Genomic DNA, 17,915 nt, shown 5'->3' on the forward strand with positions numbered 1-17,915 from the left:
TGAGCAGGCTGTCTCCACTTAACCCGTTTGATGTTAGCGCTTCAACCAAGGACAACCCTTTAAACTTTCAAATTTCATTTTAAAATTTAAATTTAAACCCATGACTTTTAATGTTAAGTTATGATATATATATATATATATATTTACAGATAGTCTGTACTATATATCCTTTTAAATGCAAATGGAAATTCATTAGTCAAAATGTATGCTTAAGAGGCATCAGAAGTCATGGCATAAACATCTTATCCGCATTTTTCAATTACTCAAATCGGTATCCATAAGCTGTAGCAAATTGCATCAACTGACTTAAGTGGCTGTATTAAAGACTTGTCAAAAGTAATACGCGTAATCCCCCGTAAACAAAGCAGAGCATGTTGTTGGGCTGACTCTGTGAGCGCATTCTGTGCGAGTACGGAGGGCTTTGCGTGCAAGGCCTCTGATTCCCGTCCAAGAGTTTTCAGCAGACGGGGAAGTGAACTCCGCTCAACGCGCACTGATGTGTGATGGTTTCCAGAGCGCTCGACGGGCTCTGCTATCGGATTACCGCGTCAAAAAAAAGAGTTCTAACTAACAACAAAAACAACAGAAATGCCCGTTGAATTGTGTGCCCGTAGGTTTGCATCATCTTTGCCTGCGTGAAGGGGATCCCCAGGACTTGGTGGTCGAGCGTGGACGTGCCACGCCCCGACCGCACCCTGACTGCAGTCTGGGCAGTCCTGTCGCCCGACACATACTGCACATCAGACGTGACCTCACTCAAACACTTATGTTCAATAATATGTTAAATGTTAAACCAAAAATGTACAGAATATGTCAAATGTATTGTACATTGGAAAATTGGTTAATTATTGCCACACTGTGCGTGTATGTATCCTCTCTCTGTCAGTCTGTCTCTCTCTCTCTTTATTGGCAAGCCAATATTTGGCCAATGTCTCTGAGAGTTCTTTTATTTCTCAGCCTCAAAATGGCTTCCTTGACAATGGTTCAACTCTGGTCCACATGTTGACAAATGCCAAATTGCAGACTCCAAAGGCAATCAAGAGCCTAGAAACAAGACTAGATACTGAAAGCTCACTTAGACATGCAGTAAGGAAGCGAATGAGCATCCCTGACTAATCAAAAACGCCAGTGAAGCTTCTTTTCCAAAATACTATGATGCCGTGAAATGGGAGGACTATGTATAAAAATGCCATAAAGAGTAAATCACCTGGGTCTGGGCTGTAGCAATCATCTTTTTAAAAAGCAACAAAGAATAATCCAAAAGGGTTCCCAAACTTTTGCACCGGGCCTTTTCCCTTTTTTATAAGTTATAAACAATAAAAAATGAAAATGAAAAGCAATCTTGCTTTAAAATGTGCAGAAAGGTCTCATGTTTCACTCTGTACCATTGAGAGTTCAGGTTTGCTTTCAATCACGTACAGAGTCATAGTAACAGAAATTTAAACCAGGGGTGCCCAATTTTTTGCACCGCACTGTAAAAGCTGATATCTGCACTTTAACTACCAATCTAAAATTACGGAATACAGAGCCAAATCAAGAAATAATACTGTATGTCTTTGTCCCAAGACTTCTGGACTTCTGTATAAATACAATTTATGTATACATTTTCATATAAATACTCAGGGAAAGCACAAAGAAACATGAGAATATTTAACGCATGGATATTATGCTTCAAAATATATTCGGTATGTTTTGAGTTCTGTGTGATGCCTATAGTCCCGGTGTAATGAGAAAACCACCTGACACACAGCCACATCTTGACAAGAAGAATGTTCCAGCACCAGACAGATCAGCTGGCTTGGCCTTCTTTGCTGTTCAGAGCTCAGATGCATCTTTGACAAGGTATGCTCTAATTCATAACATGTTGCCAGATGACAAGAAGGCAGGACCATGTTATTCATTATGGGGGAGGGGTATCCAGGTACATTTTGGATTCAGGCGACGGGAGAAACCACATGTAATTGACACTACACAAAGGGTAACTTTAGTTTGAATATACCGTGAGACAGGTGCACGGAATTGTTTGAGCGTGTTCGCGGTATCTATTTGGAAAAGGTAAATTCTAGAATGAATTGAGTATGATTAGCAAGAATGATTTTATCAGAAATAATATAATATATTTCTAGGGTGTATACAGTTGTTTTGAAACATGTCCCTTGTTATCAGTCAGCACACATCGCGGGTGAACTTGTTTGTTTGTTTAAGGCTGTATCCTCACAGTGAGAGACTCCTCCCTGCTGGGAGGACACAATAGAGGGCAGGCCCCCCTCCAGATCCGAACATGTTCAGCTCCACCTCGCGGCTCACTGAGAGACAGTATACCGGGATGTACCATTAAAAACCAGGAGGGGGCATTTATAACACAGTTCAAAAGAACAGCATGGTTGAGGGCGTCGTACAGTGCAAAGTAAAGAAAAGGCTGAAATATACAATTCACCGCAGGGCTCAGATTCAAGGTTGTCTCACAACTCAAGGAAAATGAATGTCAAAAGTTATGACCTTGGGTATGAAATCATTTCCTTGCTAGAGACAGTAAAATGGAAGACATACCAATGCCCAGTTGACCACTTCATATTATTACTTAGTAAAATTCAGTAATACCCAAGTGGCTCGGTATGTGAAGGAGATTACCACAAGACTGGACCCTATAGTCGCAAGTTCATGCCTTGGCTTCTACGATGCCATCATATAAATAAGGATAGAAGGCGAGCATTTCTTGGGTTCCACCCAATAAACCAACCACAGTCAACCCGGGTTCCATTCCACAATGAAGGATTAAAAAATGCGCTGTATAACTGCACTGAGTAAAACCTGAAACAGCTGTTTTAACTTCAGTTCTTCCAGGTTTTTGCATTTATCTGGCTAACTGGGTAATCCTGCTTTGTGGAACAGGCCCCAGGTTTTAGTGAGAGATGCCGATGCCTTGACTGTATTTGGTGCTAGCTCTCCTCTGTCTGTAATAGCACCTCTAATGCTGTGTGTGAAATACTCACCGCCTCACAGGCAGGCACATCAGAGGAGTTACAGTGCTTCTGGTGTGTCGCTGCCAGTAGCATAGCGCTCGCTTGAGAGAAACAGTATGATTCGTAATGGGGGAGAAAAGGAAAAACTGTTTGTGCGCCACACATATATTACAGCAGAGAGACTTGGTGAGCAGTTACAGCCGCACGCAGAAATGGAGAAATTATTTTATTTGTAATTACAGCGCTCAACCACGACCGTCAATAAGAAGAATCGACAATCGGTAAAAGATTCAACCATAAGGTGTTCTAAAACCACTGTGACAGACCAGTTCAATGTACGCAATTCTCACTTACAAATAGCTCAAGCGCTTGTAAAATTAATTTAAAAACCTGGTGTAAACTTGTGCTTGACAGATGTTATTTGCCAAAGGGAACACAGTGCAGCCCCGCTCAATGGCAGGCTATTGAGAGCAGCCTCAATATGGAGTTAATACTGTAGCAGTGACTCGACTCAGACAAAGGGCTCCCTTCCTCAGACCTGCCAGCAAATCAAAGAGAGCCTTCAAACAGAGGTGGAGAACATTATCCAGAGGCTGTTTGTGTTTTTGTAGAGTTGGGGGCTGGAAGGGGAGGGGTAGGGTTGGGCGCGTTTTCATATTGAAGAAAAGCCCGGGATTTTGTGATGAAGGACAGACAGGGATCCCTCCGCCTCCTTCCTTTCGTCTCTCTCTCTCTCTCACTCCCTCCCTTCCTCCTCGTCTCTATCTCTCCCTAGTCCCTCCTTCTCTCTCCCTCCCTCCCTCCTGTCCTCATCCTCCTCTCCCATTCCCGGTGCCCTTTTCCGGCGCTCCAATTATAAAACAGCACCAGGTTTTCATCAGCTGTCTCTGAGACTCCAAATGGCTTTTCAGTGCCAGGCCTGTCAGGAAATTAACTCATCATGCAGTGACAGCTGCTAATTTTTTCCCCTTACATGTCAGACGGGATCGCCTGCCGCCACTAATAATGAACCACCAATCTCTGATTAGGAAGTGATTCTGTAAAAAAGACGAACCAAAAGACGGAAAAAAAACACTCATGCACACTCTCTGCAGTGATCCCCGTGAACTTTTTCTTCCGATTAAATGATATCATTCCGGTGCGGGTATGGGGGTGGAAGTTTGTGTGTGTCTGTGTGTTTGTATGTGTGTGTGTGTGTGTGTGTGTGTCTGTGTGTCTGTGCATGCATGTGTGTACAGTATGTGTGCATATGTGTGTGTGTGTGTGTGTGTGCACGTTTGCTTCTGTGTGTGTGCATGCGTGTGTGTGTGCATATGTATGTGTGTGTATGCGTGCCTGTGTGCGTGGATATGTATGTTTGTGTGTGTATGCGTGTGTGTATGCATGTATGTGTCTGTGGGTATACGTAAGTGTGCATTTCTATGAATGCGTGCGTGTGTGTGTGTGTGTGTATGTGTGTGCATATGTGCGTGTATTGAGGGGTTGGGGGAACAGGGCTGGTGGAATGGGGATTCAGTGGGGTAGGGGGTGGGAGGAAAGGGGATTGAGTGGGAACAGGGAACGGATTGGATTCCGCGACAAGATGAAACAGGGACAGGCTGTCAGGGAGAGACGTGCGCCGTCTTAAATTACAGGCTAACATTACACCGTGAAAATAAAGGGGATTTCACTCTGCTTTTTTCTCCCTTCCTCCATTCAGCTGAATGACTCTAATCCACTCTCTCCCGAGCCAACATAGCATTACTGCCTTCCACTGCTCCTCCGTACCCTGCCAGAGCACCCAGCCCATCTTCTGATGGCTGCTCCCAGCCCTGCTCTGATCTTAATCAGGTCCACTATTTTACCAAACGCCCCACCTCTTCAGCAGGGGCCATCTAAGGCAAGGGCGGCCATTTTAAACCACATCTGGAATGACAGACAGCGTTTCTTAAAGCCATCAATACTGTTGTGTGGCAGAACAGAGTGGCACCAGACGTAGCAGCCAGGGACTTTCCCCATCACTGAAGACTAGAAGGAGGTATGTACAACAGTGGTTCTCACTCCTGGTCCTGGGGAGCTACTGAAGTTCCTGAAGTTGTAGTTGTCTTGGTATGCTAGTTACAGACTCGGCCTATCTACCTTGTGTACTAGACATAATGGTAAATGTTTGGCATTTATATAGCGCCTTTATCCAAAGTGCTGTACAATTGATGCTTCTCGTTCACCCATTCATACACACACTCACACACCGACGGCGATTGGCTGCCATGCAAGGTGTCGACCAGCTCGTCAGGAGCATTTGGGGGTTAGGTGTCTTGCTCAGGGACACTTCGACACAGCCCGGGCGGGGGATCGAACCGGCAACCTTCCGACTGCCACACGACTGCTCTTACTGCCTGAGCCATGTGGCCCCCCCATGTCGCCACGTTCATGGCCTTACAACCAATCATATATGAATTGTACCTCATCTGATCTGTTTGGCTGTTGGTTGTATGACCTTGATATGCACTGTTTTGTATGTCGCTTTGAATAAAAGTGTCTGCTAAATAAAATGTAATTTAATGTCTTAATGTTTAATGTAATGTCTTGCTACAGGGTGTGCTGGCTTTTGTTGTTACTCAGCACTTAATAGATCAATGAAAGCAGTTAATTACACAGTTATCTCACCACACCTGGTTTCTTGGGCCTGAATTGGTTGCTGATTTTAAGGCGAGAACAAAAACCAGCACACCCTGCGGCTCTCCAGGACCAGGAATCACAATCGCTGATGTAATGTAAGGGCTTGGTTAGATGGTAGGCCTCCAGGAAACCCAGAGTTGCAACTCGATGGTTGGCCAGTAGGGGGTGGCCTGCCCACTGGACTAAGTGGAAAAGTCAATGACAGAGCACAGATATGGGAGAGTAGTTTACATGTCATGAATTCCCAACTCACAATGTGGGTTTTAAAGATGACACCTGCTGCATATATCACAAAGAGTAGGGTTTTTCCTGTTGTCCTGGGCAATTTCTAACCTGGAAATCCTATCACCCTCCAGTATAGCTGTACTAATATATGTTTGTTAATTTTTTGGTGCACAATGACTAAACATTTGCAGCTGTTGGTGCAGGTGAATGTACCCCATCACAGGAAAGTACTTCATAAATGTATCATCATCATCATAATAACAATAATAATAATAATAATAATAATAATAACATTGCATTTATGAAGTGCTTAATAATACAGGCACCACTACCCAGATACAGGGAAGATATCTTCATGATAATGGTATTATAACTTGCTTCCACCTGTGTAGCTGATGTGACAGTTCACAGTGTAATATTGCAGTTCCAAAATGAAATTTGTTTTTAAACTTTTCAAAAATCAGTTTTCATAATTGAGAGCAAATGTAATTGCAGAAAGGAAAAAAATCTTTGAATCTGCTAAATTGACAAGAACTTTTAAATTGAAGTTCTAATTAGCAAAAAATTGAGAACCGAAATCCATCACCCATCATTGCTCTACCATTATAATTCCATCCAGCACGTAGAATACATTGAATGTATATATGATAGTAGTTATAGTGGTAGAGGATTTTTTTGTAAAAAATGTTTAGAGTTTAAAATAGGATCTTCCCAGTCTGAAAGTGTAAAGTTTCATTTTCCAAGGTATTGTTTGGTTTTATTTCAGCGATGCGTTTCAGTGAGGCGGGCGGGCGGGTTAGTCGGAACACGCATTCCTCACACTGACTGCTGATTCTTTTATAGTAGATAGCTACTATGATGCAATATGAACAGGCATTTGCTGTCATATTGCATCCGGAAAAGCGCAGTCAACACGATACAGTGTCGTCTCCGCGGTGCTGCCGATGGGCTCATTTTTAATGCATCGCGCTGATTCTAAAGCACTGTAACAACATTACTGTAAGTCTGGCGCAGTGTACTTTGCTTTAGTGCCGTTTAGCGGAGGCTCTTATCCGCGGCGGCTCACAATGCAAACACAGCGCAGAGAGTGGGCACTGAAGGGCGGTAATTCACTAGAGGGAGAGAGTATAGTCTCGTGAGAGACGGCGGGCGCAATAAGCGCAGACTCCATTGACAACTTGTGAACTGTCCTACTGAACATTAAACTAAGTTATACAAACAGGACCAAAACAACCGTAATGAGAAACAAACTGCATCGAGCAAACAACAGCGAGGAACCACAGGCTCTGAAAAATACTATAAAAATAGGCTAATCAGGTGTTAGGGCTGGTAAACACAGGGTGGGGAGGGTGGGTGTGGAGGAAGAACGATGCGGGCTGAAGTGGTGGGTCTTTAGCCCGGATAAGAAGATGGCCGACGTCTCTGTGGACCTGACCGCAGTGGAAGCTTGTTGCACCACTGACGGGCCAAAACAGGCAGCAGATGTCACTGGGAGGTATAGAATATCAGACAACTCTTTATTCATTAATGTGTCCTGTTGTTTTATTAAATCAACTCTGGTTTACTTATGTAAAGAATGCAGACAGGATGGTAGAAAGAACAACAGATGTCATTCTTCATATGGCAGGACAAGACATACATGATTTTAAAGGATTAAGAGGGGACCTCTCATTTTTTAAATTTACAATTTCAGTTGGACTGAATTGCCTCTTGTAAAGAATAGTATTTATGGTTGCCTGTACAGTATGTGTGTGTGTTTGCACACGTGTATGTGTGTATGTATATATGCATGTGTGTATGTGTGTGTGTACAGTACTGTATGTGTGAGCAGTGCTATATGTGTGTTTGCACGTGTGCATTTGCATGTGTATGTATGTATGCATGTGTGTGTGTGTTTGCACATGTGTATGTATGTATGCATGTGTGTGTGTGTTTGCACATGTGTATGTATGTATGCATGTGTGTGTGTGTTTGCATGTGTGTGTTTGCACACGTGTATGTATGTATGCATGTGTGTGTTTGCACACGTGTATGTATGTACGCATATGTGTGTGTGTTTGCACACGTGTATGTGTGTTTGCATGTGTGTGTGTGTTTGCACACGTGTATGTATGAATGCGTGTATGTGTGTTTGCACACGTGCGTGTGTGTACCACATCTTCTGAAACGCATGAACAGCCCCTGCACACATAACCTTTCCGCTGCCCCCCCCCCCCCCCCGACCCCCCCGTCCCGCCCCCCATTTTGTATGAACAATCAGATGCTCTGCTTTGACACTGCAAGCTACACTGGTTTTATGAGGGATTAAATGCCACCTGAGACACTTCCATTGGACATAAATCAGCTGTGTGTCCCTGTTAACACTCCACTGACCCATCCAGGCCGGGCTCTGCCTCACGGGCGAACGAGTGAGCGAGTGAACGAAAGACAAAACACGGCAGCCAGCAAGCGTGCAGGGTGTGTGACTGAATGAGCCAGCCAGTTTGACGGTATGCGTGAGTGAAAAAGAAAAAAAATTGGCCGTATTACTGAAGTAGTCTGTGACCGAGTGAACGAATGAGTTAGGGTCTCGTGAACGAGGCAGGGCGCGGCTTGAGTGAGTGAGTTATTGACCGTGTGTGAGTTGTTGAGTTAGTGTGAGAGTTGGGAGCGGGAGAGTGATGTACTGTGTGAGTTTGAGAGAAGGAAAGCGAGGACTTTTTTTGTTGCGTGGAAACTCCGCCATAGCACCTGATCCCAGTAACTGCTCCGGAAAAAAGAGAAACAAACCCATTTATTTATGAAGGAGTATTTAATAATTCTCATTGAAAAACGGCATTTAGATACACCCACCGCCCATCCCCCAAGCTCATACTAAACAACAACGTGCTTTGCAGTTATCAACTTCAATAAAGCCTTTGATCTGATCTTTAGTTTTCACTCATATTTTCTCTATAAGAAAACACACATACTGTATCACACTAAGCATTTCCCACTATGCAGAACTTGCACCTGTATTCCCTTAAAATAAAATAACATCCAACTACTGCAGTGAAGTTGGGTGAGATTTCCTTATCGTTTCTGCCCCGTCCTCCACAACCTGTGTGAACAAGGTGCTTTGAAACACGCCTCTTTGATTTGGGAAAAATTCAGAGCTTGCTTCCCTGAGTTCAGCGCGCTGTTTGGGTGCTTATAGATAAAGTTAGCTGTTAGCTGCCACTTTCGCTCAGTCCCAGAGCCAAAAAAAAACATACAATAATAACACACTATTGAAATGGCAAACAGAAAACCGGCAACCAAAAAGAGAGAGGAAAAAAAACTGCCATTTGCAACATAGATGAAAATGGTTTCGGTTAAAAAAAGATTCTGTTGGCTTTTAAGAAGAAAATGATCTATGCATATGTGCTAACCACTTTAGAACACACAGAACACTCTGTAGATAATGACTATAACAAAAACAAACCAATTTCCTGCCATATTACATATTACAAATGTACTTCTTCCATTTGCTAAAAAACACATCTTAGGAAAACCTGTATTTCTACAGTTAATGGTAAAAGCACAACTCTCTACATGTACTGAAGATATCCGGCCGATTATTCTTGCGTTGGAAGCACCCTGAAATGCTTGTAAACCAAATTATCGGCTAATTCCTAATCGCTCCTCTTGTGAATATGGTCATTTCCCTGTGTAATTGCCTAATTTTTTCAAGTTGTGCCATACCACAGAAATTAAAGTTAGCCTGAGTTATTCATCAAAGAAGCAATTAAATATTGGGAGGGAAAAAATAGCCGGGAGATACCATCAAAAGTACAATCCAGCATGATTGCATAACAGGCTGAAGGTGAATAAAGACCATGGCGAAAATCCCTCGTGCTAACGGACACCTGGGGCCGTGGGCTGAGAAACCACGAACGCTTCACCGTACAATTATCATTTAACACGTACATACAGACGGAGCTTTAAATTCATTAGTTGTTTTGGAGGGGAAAAAATAGTTGAGGATTATTAGAAAACGAATAACTCTGGGAGTGGTTTCATTTGCGACCAGCATGTGCTGACCCTAGAATGGGTCGTCTCGTAGACCGCTGTCTGCCTAAAAGCGGACGTCGGGGTTGGCCTTGCGGTGTTTCACACCTCCAGCTCCCAACACTGTGGTCAAACCCTTACTCCTCCATCACAGAGTCCTGCACGGCGGACTCTGAATACACCACCAGCCCTCCCAGAGTCTGCTCCGCCCCCTCCTCGCCCTCCTGCCCCCCGCTGCCCTCCCCCTGGGTGTACACAGTGCCCTCTACCTGCAGGGTGGACCCGTCCAGCTCGGTCACGATGTAGTGCGTGCCCTCGTCGTTGACGATCACCTGCGTCAGCCCCTCCTTCATCATCAGCTGGCTGGCGGCGAACTGCAGCACCTCCTGCACCACCCCGTCCACCACCTGCCCGCCCTCCTTCCCCGCCTCCTTCCCCTGCTCCTCCTCCATGGACACCTCCCCTTCCCGCACCACCTGCACGTAAGTCCCCTCGGCTACCTCCTCCTCCACCTCAATCTTGGTGGCGAGCACCTCCTCCCCGCTCCTCCCCTGCTCCCCGCCCAGCTCGGAGACGGCGGAGAGCAGCGCGTCCAGGGCGCTGGAGGACTCCGAGACGTGGCCCCCGGAGGCCGCCGTCCCCTCCGGCCGGCCCAGGACGGGGCCCACCTCCTCGGACTCCACCAGGACGAACTGGGCCCCGCCGGCCAGCGCGTGGGCGTCCGCGGTGCCGCTGCCGATGACCTGGCCGTCCTCGGTGATGTGCAGGACCTCGGCCACCTGGCCGCCCATGGCCAGGGTCTGCAGCGTGGCGGCGGCTGACTCCTCCAGGGCGCTGTCCACCGTGTACTCGTCGCCGTAGCCCTGGATGATGATGAACTGCTGCACCGCCGGCTCCTCCGGCCGGTCCTGGGGGGCCTGCGCCGGGGAGCCCTCCTCGGCCGAGAAGGTGGAGTCGGACTTCACGAAGGCCGCGCCCTGGCCCTTCAGCCGGCACTCGAACGACTTGGCCACGATTCCTAAAGGACACGCACGCCCACACACACACACACACGCACACGCACAGACACACACACACACGCACACACACACGCACGCACACACAGAGAGAAACAGAGAGAGAGAGAGAGAGAGAGAGAGATGTTTTATTTTTATATATTTATGTCCCCTTTATTTGAACATTAGGTATTGCAAATACCCTATGTCCTTTAAAGCATTCCAATGTTCCTAAAATAGATTAAAGGGACAAAACACAAAAAACCACAATAAAGCCAATGTATCACTATAAAACACTCAAAAACAGACCTCCAGTAAGACATCAATGAATCCAATAATACAATAAATAAGTAAAAAAAACAAAAACAATAAAACCAACCAGAGTAAAGGATAAAAACATTCACATCACCGAAACTCCTTCCAATTCCACCCATGTCATTCATAATTATTACTATTTTTAATAAACACACAGCTTGTAGCCCCCATCACCCTCAACCACACAGATAGCCTGGCTAACACACCAGATTTTCCTAAACGTATCCCTATTGTCAAGCAAATGAAAATACACACATTCTATACGAAGCCGTTCTAAAACCATGACCCTAAAAAGAGAGAGAGAGAGAGAGCGAGAGAGAGAGAGAACAAGGCAGGTGAACTAAAACGTACAAAGGAAGTCATAAGTAAGCAGAATCGGGACAGCAGAGCTCATACACCTGTTTGTTTTGGAGCAGCTGTTTTGGTAGCGCGCTGAGGCAGGAATGCTGTGAATAGTTTATGGGGCGCCGGTGTATGAACGTCTGTCTGAAGAACCTCCAGGAACGACAAGACTCACAAGCACGGATTCACACGACTGGACAGAGAAAGCCTTCCTCAGCGTTCACATGCACTCCCCCCAAAATATGAAAACAATGCAACTTAATTTATGTGTTTTTTTTTTTTTTTTCATATTCCAATACCAAGCCACTCTGCCACAACAGACAAGTCCACCTCTGTTGCAAAGAAAAAAAGGAGGCAGAAATTTCAAGGAGCAACACGTGTCCAGTGTTTGACACCATACATGTATGCTTAGTAAAATACTAACAAACTTAACCACGGTAAAGTAACTTAGGTAGCGCAAAGAGATGAAGAGATTTTTTTGGTTGAGTCATCTCTGTAGAAGAAGGGGACAGGGATGGAAACAAGCTAAAAGAAAATTCCTCACACATAATATTAAGAAGTACTTTTTCAGAGAGCCTTGTCAACGTGTCAGGCACCTGGTGAAGCCCATGCGAAGGACACAGAGACCCCTGGGGTACTGTGTCCAGGCCTGACACAGTGCTGAAAATTCTGGTTTTCAGGTAAATGGCAATCCTAGAATGAGCTGTTCTCATGGCTCATACCTCCTTATAAATGACAGTTACTGTGTGAATCCAGACACACTCTTCCCTGGTCAAGAGGTAGAGTAGGGAAGTACACACCAGCAACGTTTCCTGTGCGCTAACGTACATGCAACTCTAATTGTGAATATAAAATGGCATCCCATCCACACACAGCTCTTAGGACTTGCAAATTGTCTGTCCGATCGTCAACAACTCTGATATTCCTCGAATGTCCATCTCTTAGGCCTAGTGTGTGTGTGTAATAGGCTTCCTGATGATGGTCAGTTACACTAAAACCTAATGCCCCCCACCCTTCTCCCACCCCCCACCCAAATTAAGGACCAATCTAGACAGGGGGATGATTTCAGGTGCAGGCACTTATCATCTCCTTTCTCTCTATCTCTCTTTTTTTATTATTCAGCAATTTAATAACTTCAAGTGCTGTCAGGGGCGGCTTTGAAAAATAGCCCCCATAAAACGTAACGGCTTCAATCACATTCGCCCGCCATTCCCGCCTTAATGAATTCACCGTGAAATATGCAGGAATTCAGGAGCCATTAGAAGTACGGTGAATCGGTGATTTAATACATTTTTTTTAATGTTTGCCATGGAGATGGCCAAGGCTGAGTGACATATTAAAATATTTTAACCCTATTAGGAGAGGGGACATGGTGGCCCCGTCGCACCCATGCGAACCGCCCATAAATCCTACGAGATTTAAATGCCATTTACATTTTATTGTGTAGGCAACCACGCAGATTTATAGGCTCTATAACACATATAATACTGACAATACATCTCAATCTCTGCCACCATACAGGCCCTTTATGGTCTTTTTTTCTCCCTGCCGGGGATTGACCACTGACATTTTCGAAAAATGATTAACGAACGGATCAAAAGCAGTCAAAAAAAAGCATAACTGAGAGACAGGAGCGGACGGAGCGGGCCTGGAGACGCTCCGTTCGATAACGCGCCGCCCAGCGCGACGGCTCCGTACCAACGTGCCGGCGCGTTTAATCTTCCCGCAGACGTTCGTAACGGCACGCGAAAACGTGGCCTATTTTCCAGGCAGACACTACAAGCCTCTCATCCACCCCCCCCTTCTTTGTTTTTACCCAAAGGTTAGGCTGGCACTCTATGAAGTGAGCGGGGAACAGTGACGATAACTCAACGTGATATTGTTTTTTTCTCCTTTCTGAAAGGCAACAATAGCGGCAACATAATTCCCGAATCAAAATAAAAACAGAGAAGAAAGCTTTTCCAGCTGTGTATAAGTTCCTTCTCATGCAAATTACAACTTGGCCCTTTTAAAAAAAAAAAAAGGCATATGTATGACTATATATGGCACGCGTCACAATATATGGCAGATATTTCTCACTCCCATTTCCATAAATGAGAAAACAAGTATGTACTGTATTTTAGAACAGGTTTCACAATCTGTCATTGTACAGCACGTGCGTCCCACAATGCGGGCTTAAGACTGCGCTGATTAAAATGTTAAATAAATTAAGAGAACCTAGCCAGACAACTAAGGAGACACAAAACAAACAAACAAAATGAACTAATATCAACAAAATGAATGTAAGGAGAGAACAAATTATCGAGGTAATTTAACACTTCGGTTTTCCGTGCCAAAAAGCAATTATTTCTGCTTGTGGTTTCCGGAATGAAGGGCAAGGGTATTGTAGCGGAGGAACAAACAGACCTATGATATTGCTAATTGATGCCTCCAGTGTCTCTCTTCTGAGCCCATGTGACTGGTGAGGTGTCGGGGGCTGGTTTAAATGGTGCCAGAAATGACACGGTGAAAGACTGATCGCGCTTATCCCAGGTGCAGATCCTTATTTAAACTCTGCAGAGAGGGAGAGGGAGGAAAGTGGCTGTAATTGAAGCCTGGGGGTATTGTGATCGTCAGATCACCTCAGGCTCGTGGGCTGAAACTCGCGCACATCTGGTTACAGGGGGCGAGGGGGGTTGGGTGGGGTGGGGTTCACTTAGGCAGCTGGGCTCGACCCGTTTAGCCACTGTGTGAACACGGGCCGGTCCGGTAACGGTCACGGGAATCATGCCCCAATGGTATTGTAAAGTAAGGGGTTGCCCACATGGAAAAGTATCGATATGTTGCCATATATTACATATATAATGCCATATACTTCAAATATATAAAAATAACTAAATGGCAGCATATGTTGATCCTTCCTGAAATATATTTCTAATATTTTAGTGCCACTATTTCATATTTTGCATATATTCCAAAATATATTTTACATATACACTCAGTGATCACTTTGTTAGGTAGACCTGCACACCATCTTATTAATGCAAATATTTAATCAGCCAATCATGTGGCGGCAACTAAATGCATAAAAGCATGCAGACGTGGTCAAGAGCTTCAACTGTTCAAATGTCAGATCAAATGTCAGAATGAGGAAGAAATGTGATCTAAGTGACTCTGACCATGGACTGATTGTTGGTGCCAGACAGGGTGGTTTGAATATCTCAGAAACTGAAGATCTCTTGGGATTTATACACACAACAGTCTCTGGAGTTAGCAGAGAATGGTGCTAAAAACAAAAAACATCCAGTGAGCAGCAGTTCTGTGGGCAGAATCACATTGTTAATGAGAGAGGTCAGGAGAAGTGCCAGACTGGTCAAAGCTGACAGGAAGGTAACAGTAACGCAAATAATCACACATTACAACAGCGGTATGCAGAAGAGCATCTCTGAGCACACAACACATCAAACCTCTAAGTGGATAGGCTACAGCAGCAAAAGACCTAATAAATTTAAAAAAGGTCTAATAAATACCTAATAAAGTGCTCACTGGGTGTATGTTTTTTCACTGTGGGTTTCATGTAAGAAATTTATGCTAATAAACACTAGTGCATGCATGGGGTCTGAGGCAACAGTGGCACAAAATACTCTCTCCTTTACGTACAGCGAACACACTCTGCACCCAGAGAGCAACACTTCCACACTCTCAGGCAAACGTTTGTGAATCAAAGTTATTAATAATATATTTTCCAGTACGATCCCTTTTGGTTCGATCCTCTCAGCTGTAACGGAAGGCCCTCCCGTTCGGTTCCATGCCGTCTACAGTAGGAGGAAGTGGCTTTAAAGGGTGCTACGAATGGGCAGACGGTCCTGTCCACTCCTGGATTATATAGTTTATTATTATTCATTTATTTTTTGCTGACTTTTCACATTCCGGAGCTGAAGCCATTTGGTTACGGAGCGCACTGCAGCAGGTTTGTAGAACAATCAATGTTCCAGAAAATAGTGTATTTATCCAGTAATACGGCTTTCTCTGCCACACCGGTCTCCCGCTGCTGGAGGCTAGACTGTGTGTGTGTGTGTGTGTGTGTGTGTGTGTGTGTACGTGCCTGCTTGTGTGTGTCTGTACATGTGTGCACGCGTGTGCAGGCGCATGTATGTGTACAACATGAATCTTGGGATACATCAACAACTTCATCTCTTAGGTGTCAAGCAATTTGTTTAAAGGCACAAGCCACACATCAGACGACAAAGAAGCAAAAGAAAGCGTAATAAAAATTCATGGAATCTTCCGGAGAGCAAGAAGGGATGGCTCTGGGAAGGTCACACCGCGCCTACGCCGCCGGGGTCGGGGGTCGGAGGTCGCGCACGGTTCTGAGACGAGACGGTACATTTTCATGCATCACGTAGCGGATAAAGGTTTATTTTGGAGGGGAGCGGGCTCATTTTGTGTGTGTGTGTGTGTGTGTGTGTGTGTGTGGGTGTAAGGGGGGACACATTTGGGCCCCGTCCTTCCGTGTCATCTCTCTCTGGGGGTCATCACTCTCCCCCCCCCCCTGTACTTGTCACCGGCCTGGCCAGATAGACTCTCTCCTTCTCCTGGTTGCAGAAGCAGAACCCTCTCCTTTTTAGCTCTCCTGTCTAAAATTCTCCAGGGGACAAGGTGTAGATATGAATGCGGGGATTGTTTTCTCTTTTCATTCTTCGAGTCCTTATTGAGCCTAATGAGATTAGTCTTAGTCTTTCACAAAGGAGCTCATACCTCAGACAGCAGCCAAAGCGTTCTTAAGATGCACGGCTCCCAGCGATTATTTGTCATGTGGGGGAAAAAAAAAAATAATGTTGTATGTTTTCCCGGTGATGAAATAATGCGCCAGAGTGAAATATGAGCCGAGATGTGTCACGCTGATTATCGGGAGCCGGGGACGTTTTCATTAAAAAACAGCGAATCTCTCTCACAGCAAGGTTAGTAATACACATCTCTGTTGGGCTTCCAGGTTAATCTTAACCCTGTCCCGCGTTGTCCCACCCGGACTACGGAAAAAAGGAGCCGAACGCACGTTACACAAGGTTTTCAAAAGGAACAATATATGTCTTAAGAAGAAGAAAAATCTAAATCGCGCAAATATATTTTCATTTACTATTCTGACTGTGAAGGATAAATGAATTGGAGGGTAGATGGACAAATCAAATATATCCGTTACTGTATTCAGTGTACTAAGAAGTTGGAAATCCAAATGATATAAGACGATGTGATAATTAATGCTCACATTTAAAAATACATTTTCTATAAAGCAGGTGTGGTCAAGCCTGGTCTTTGAGAGCTGCAGTGTGTGTCAGTTTTCAGTTAGCATTTAATGGATGATTAAAATTGGTTTATTACAAAAACCAGTTTCCTCACCTGGATTCTAGGATCCAGACTAATTGATTTTAGGGTGGTAAAAAAATCCCCCCTACGTCTATCACAGTCTACACTGAGAGGCCCAGTAACCTGAACGCTGTACTGTAGGTAGCATAGCTGGTAATGTTGTGTTTGTGCTCACTGAAGTGGCAGTTGGATCACAGGTGTCAGAAGCCAGTCCTGGAGGGCCGCAGTGTCTGCAGAGTTTTGGTGTGTTTCAGCACAACTGAATCATTTCCAGTCTTTGATCGGTTAAGGAATCCACTTGTTCTCGAGGCCTTGTGGTATGTGACTGCTGATTGAAAGGAAACCACAAAAACCTGCAGACTTTTCAGCCCTCCAGGATTTGAGTTTGATACCACTGCTCTAGATTAAAAGTGCCTTAAAGGGCTCCCCCTACAGGTCAGGAGGGGTCTGGAGCACACTTACATGTGTGTAATCTCTCTCCCTCACACTCACACAACACACACACACACACACACACACACACACTGTGTAACCCACCCCATGACTCTGGGAGACAAGCACCCTGCCCATTAACCCAGTATGTATACACGCATGTACTCTTCAGTCCCACAAACTTAAGAGGTAGAGAAACATACATTCCCCTGCTCCACATTTCTGGATTGAACATGCTCACATGTAACATGGCTATTTTCCCAAATGAACAGCAGACCAGCTCGTTTAGCGATTAACACATCCCCGTGAAATTGTGACATCACGTTTTCCCGCCTTTGATGCGCTCTGACTGCAGCAGTGCCGCTGTAAGGGAAAGAACTCTCCTCAAATGGAGTGTGTCTCTGGCAGTTCTCTATGCCCGGGGCGTACACACCCCAGCTCTGAGCAGACTGGGGGAAACAGCCTCTGCTTTACGGGGTACCGCTCAGTAGCAATTACCGCGCTTCCGGTTAATGTAGCATATCTCATTTATTTACTTGTGTTGTTTTCCTCCAATACCGCGCAATGATACCAACCGTCCAGAAATCTGGTCCTCATACTTTCTTGCAAGTGAAGCATTTGCCGAGATTTCCAA

The 17,915-nt window shown here is 44.9% G+C and overlaps 1 protein-coding gene across 1 annotated transcript in view; it reads right to left on the bottom strand.

Annotated features, from left to right (window-relative positions):
* Positions 1–9,991: 9,991 nt before the first annotated feature.
* znf407 (zinc finger protein 407) overlaps positions 9,992–17,915 on the bottom strand; it is a 211,842-nt gene continuing 203,918 nt past the window's right edge. The window contains exon 9 of the mRNA XM_061242262.1: positions 9,992–10,872. Within this exon, the coding sequence (XP_061098246.1) occupies positions 9,992–10,872 (881 nt within the window). The remainder of the gene's footprint in view (positions 10,873–17,915) is intronic.

The sequence above is a fragment of the Conger conger genome, chromosome 1 (genome assembly GCF_963514075.1).
Source record: "Conger conger chromosome 1, fConCon1.1, whole genome shotgun sequence".
NCBI lineage: Eukaryota > Metazoa > Chordata > Actinopteri > Anguilliformes > Congridae > Conger > Conger conger.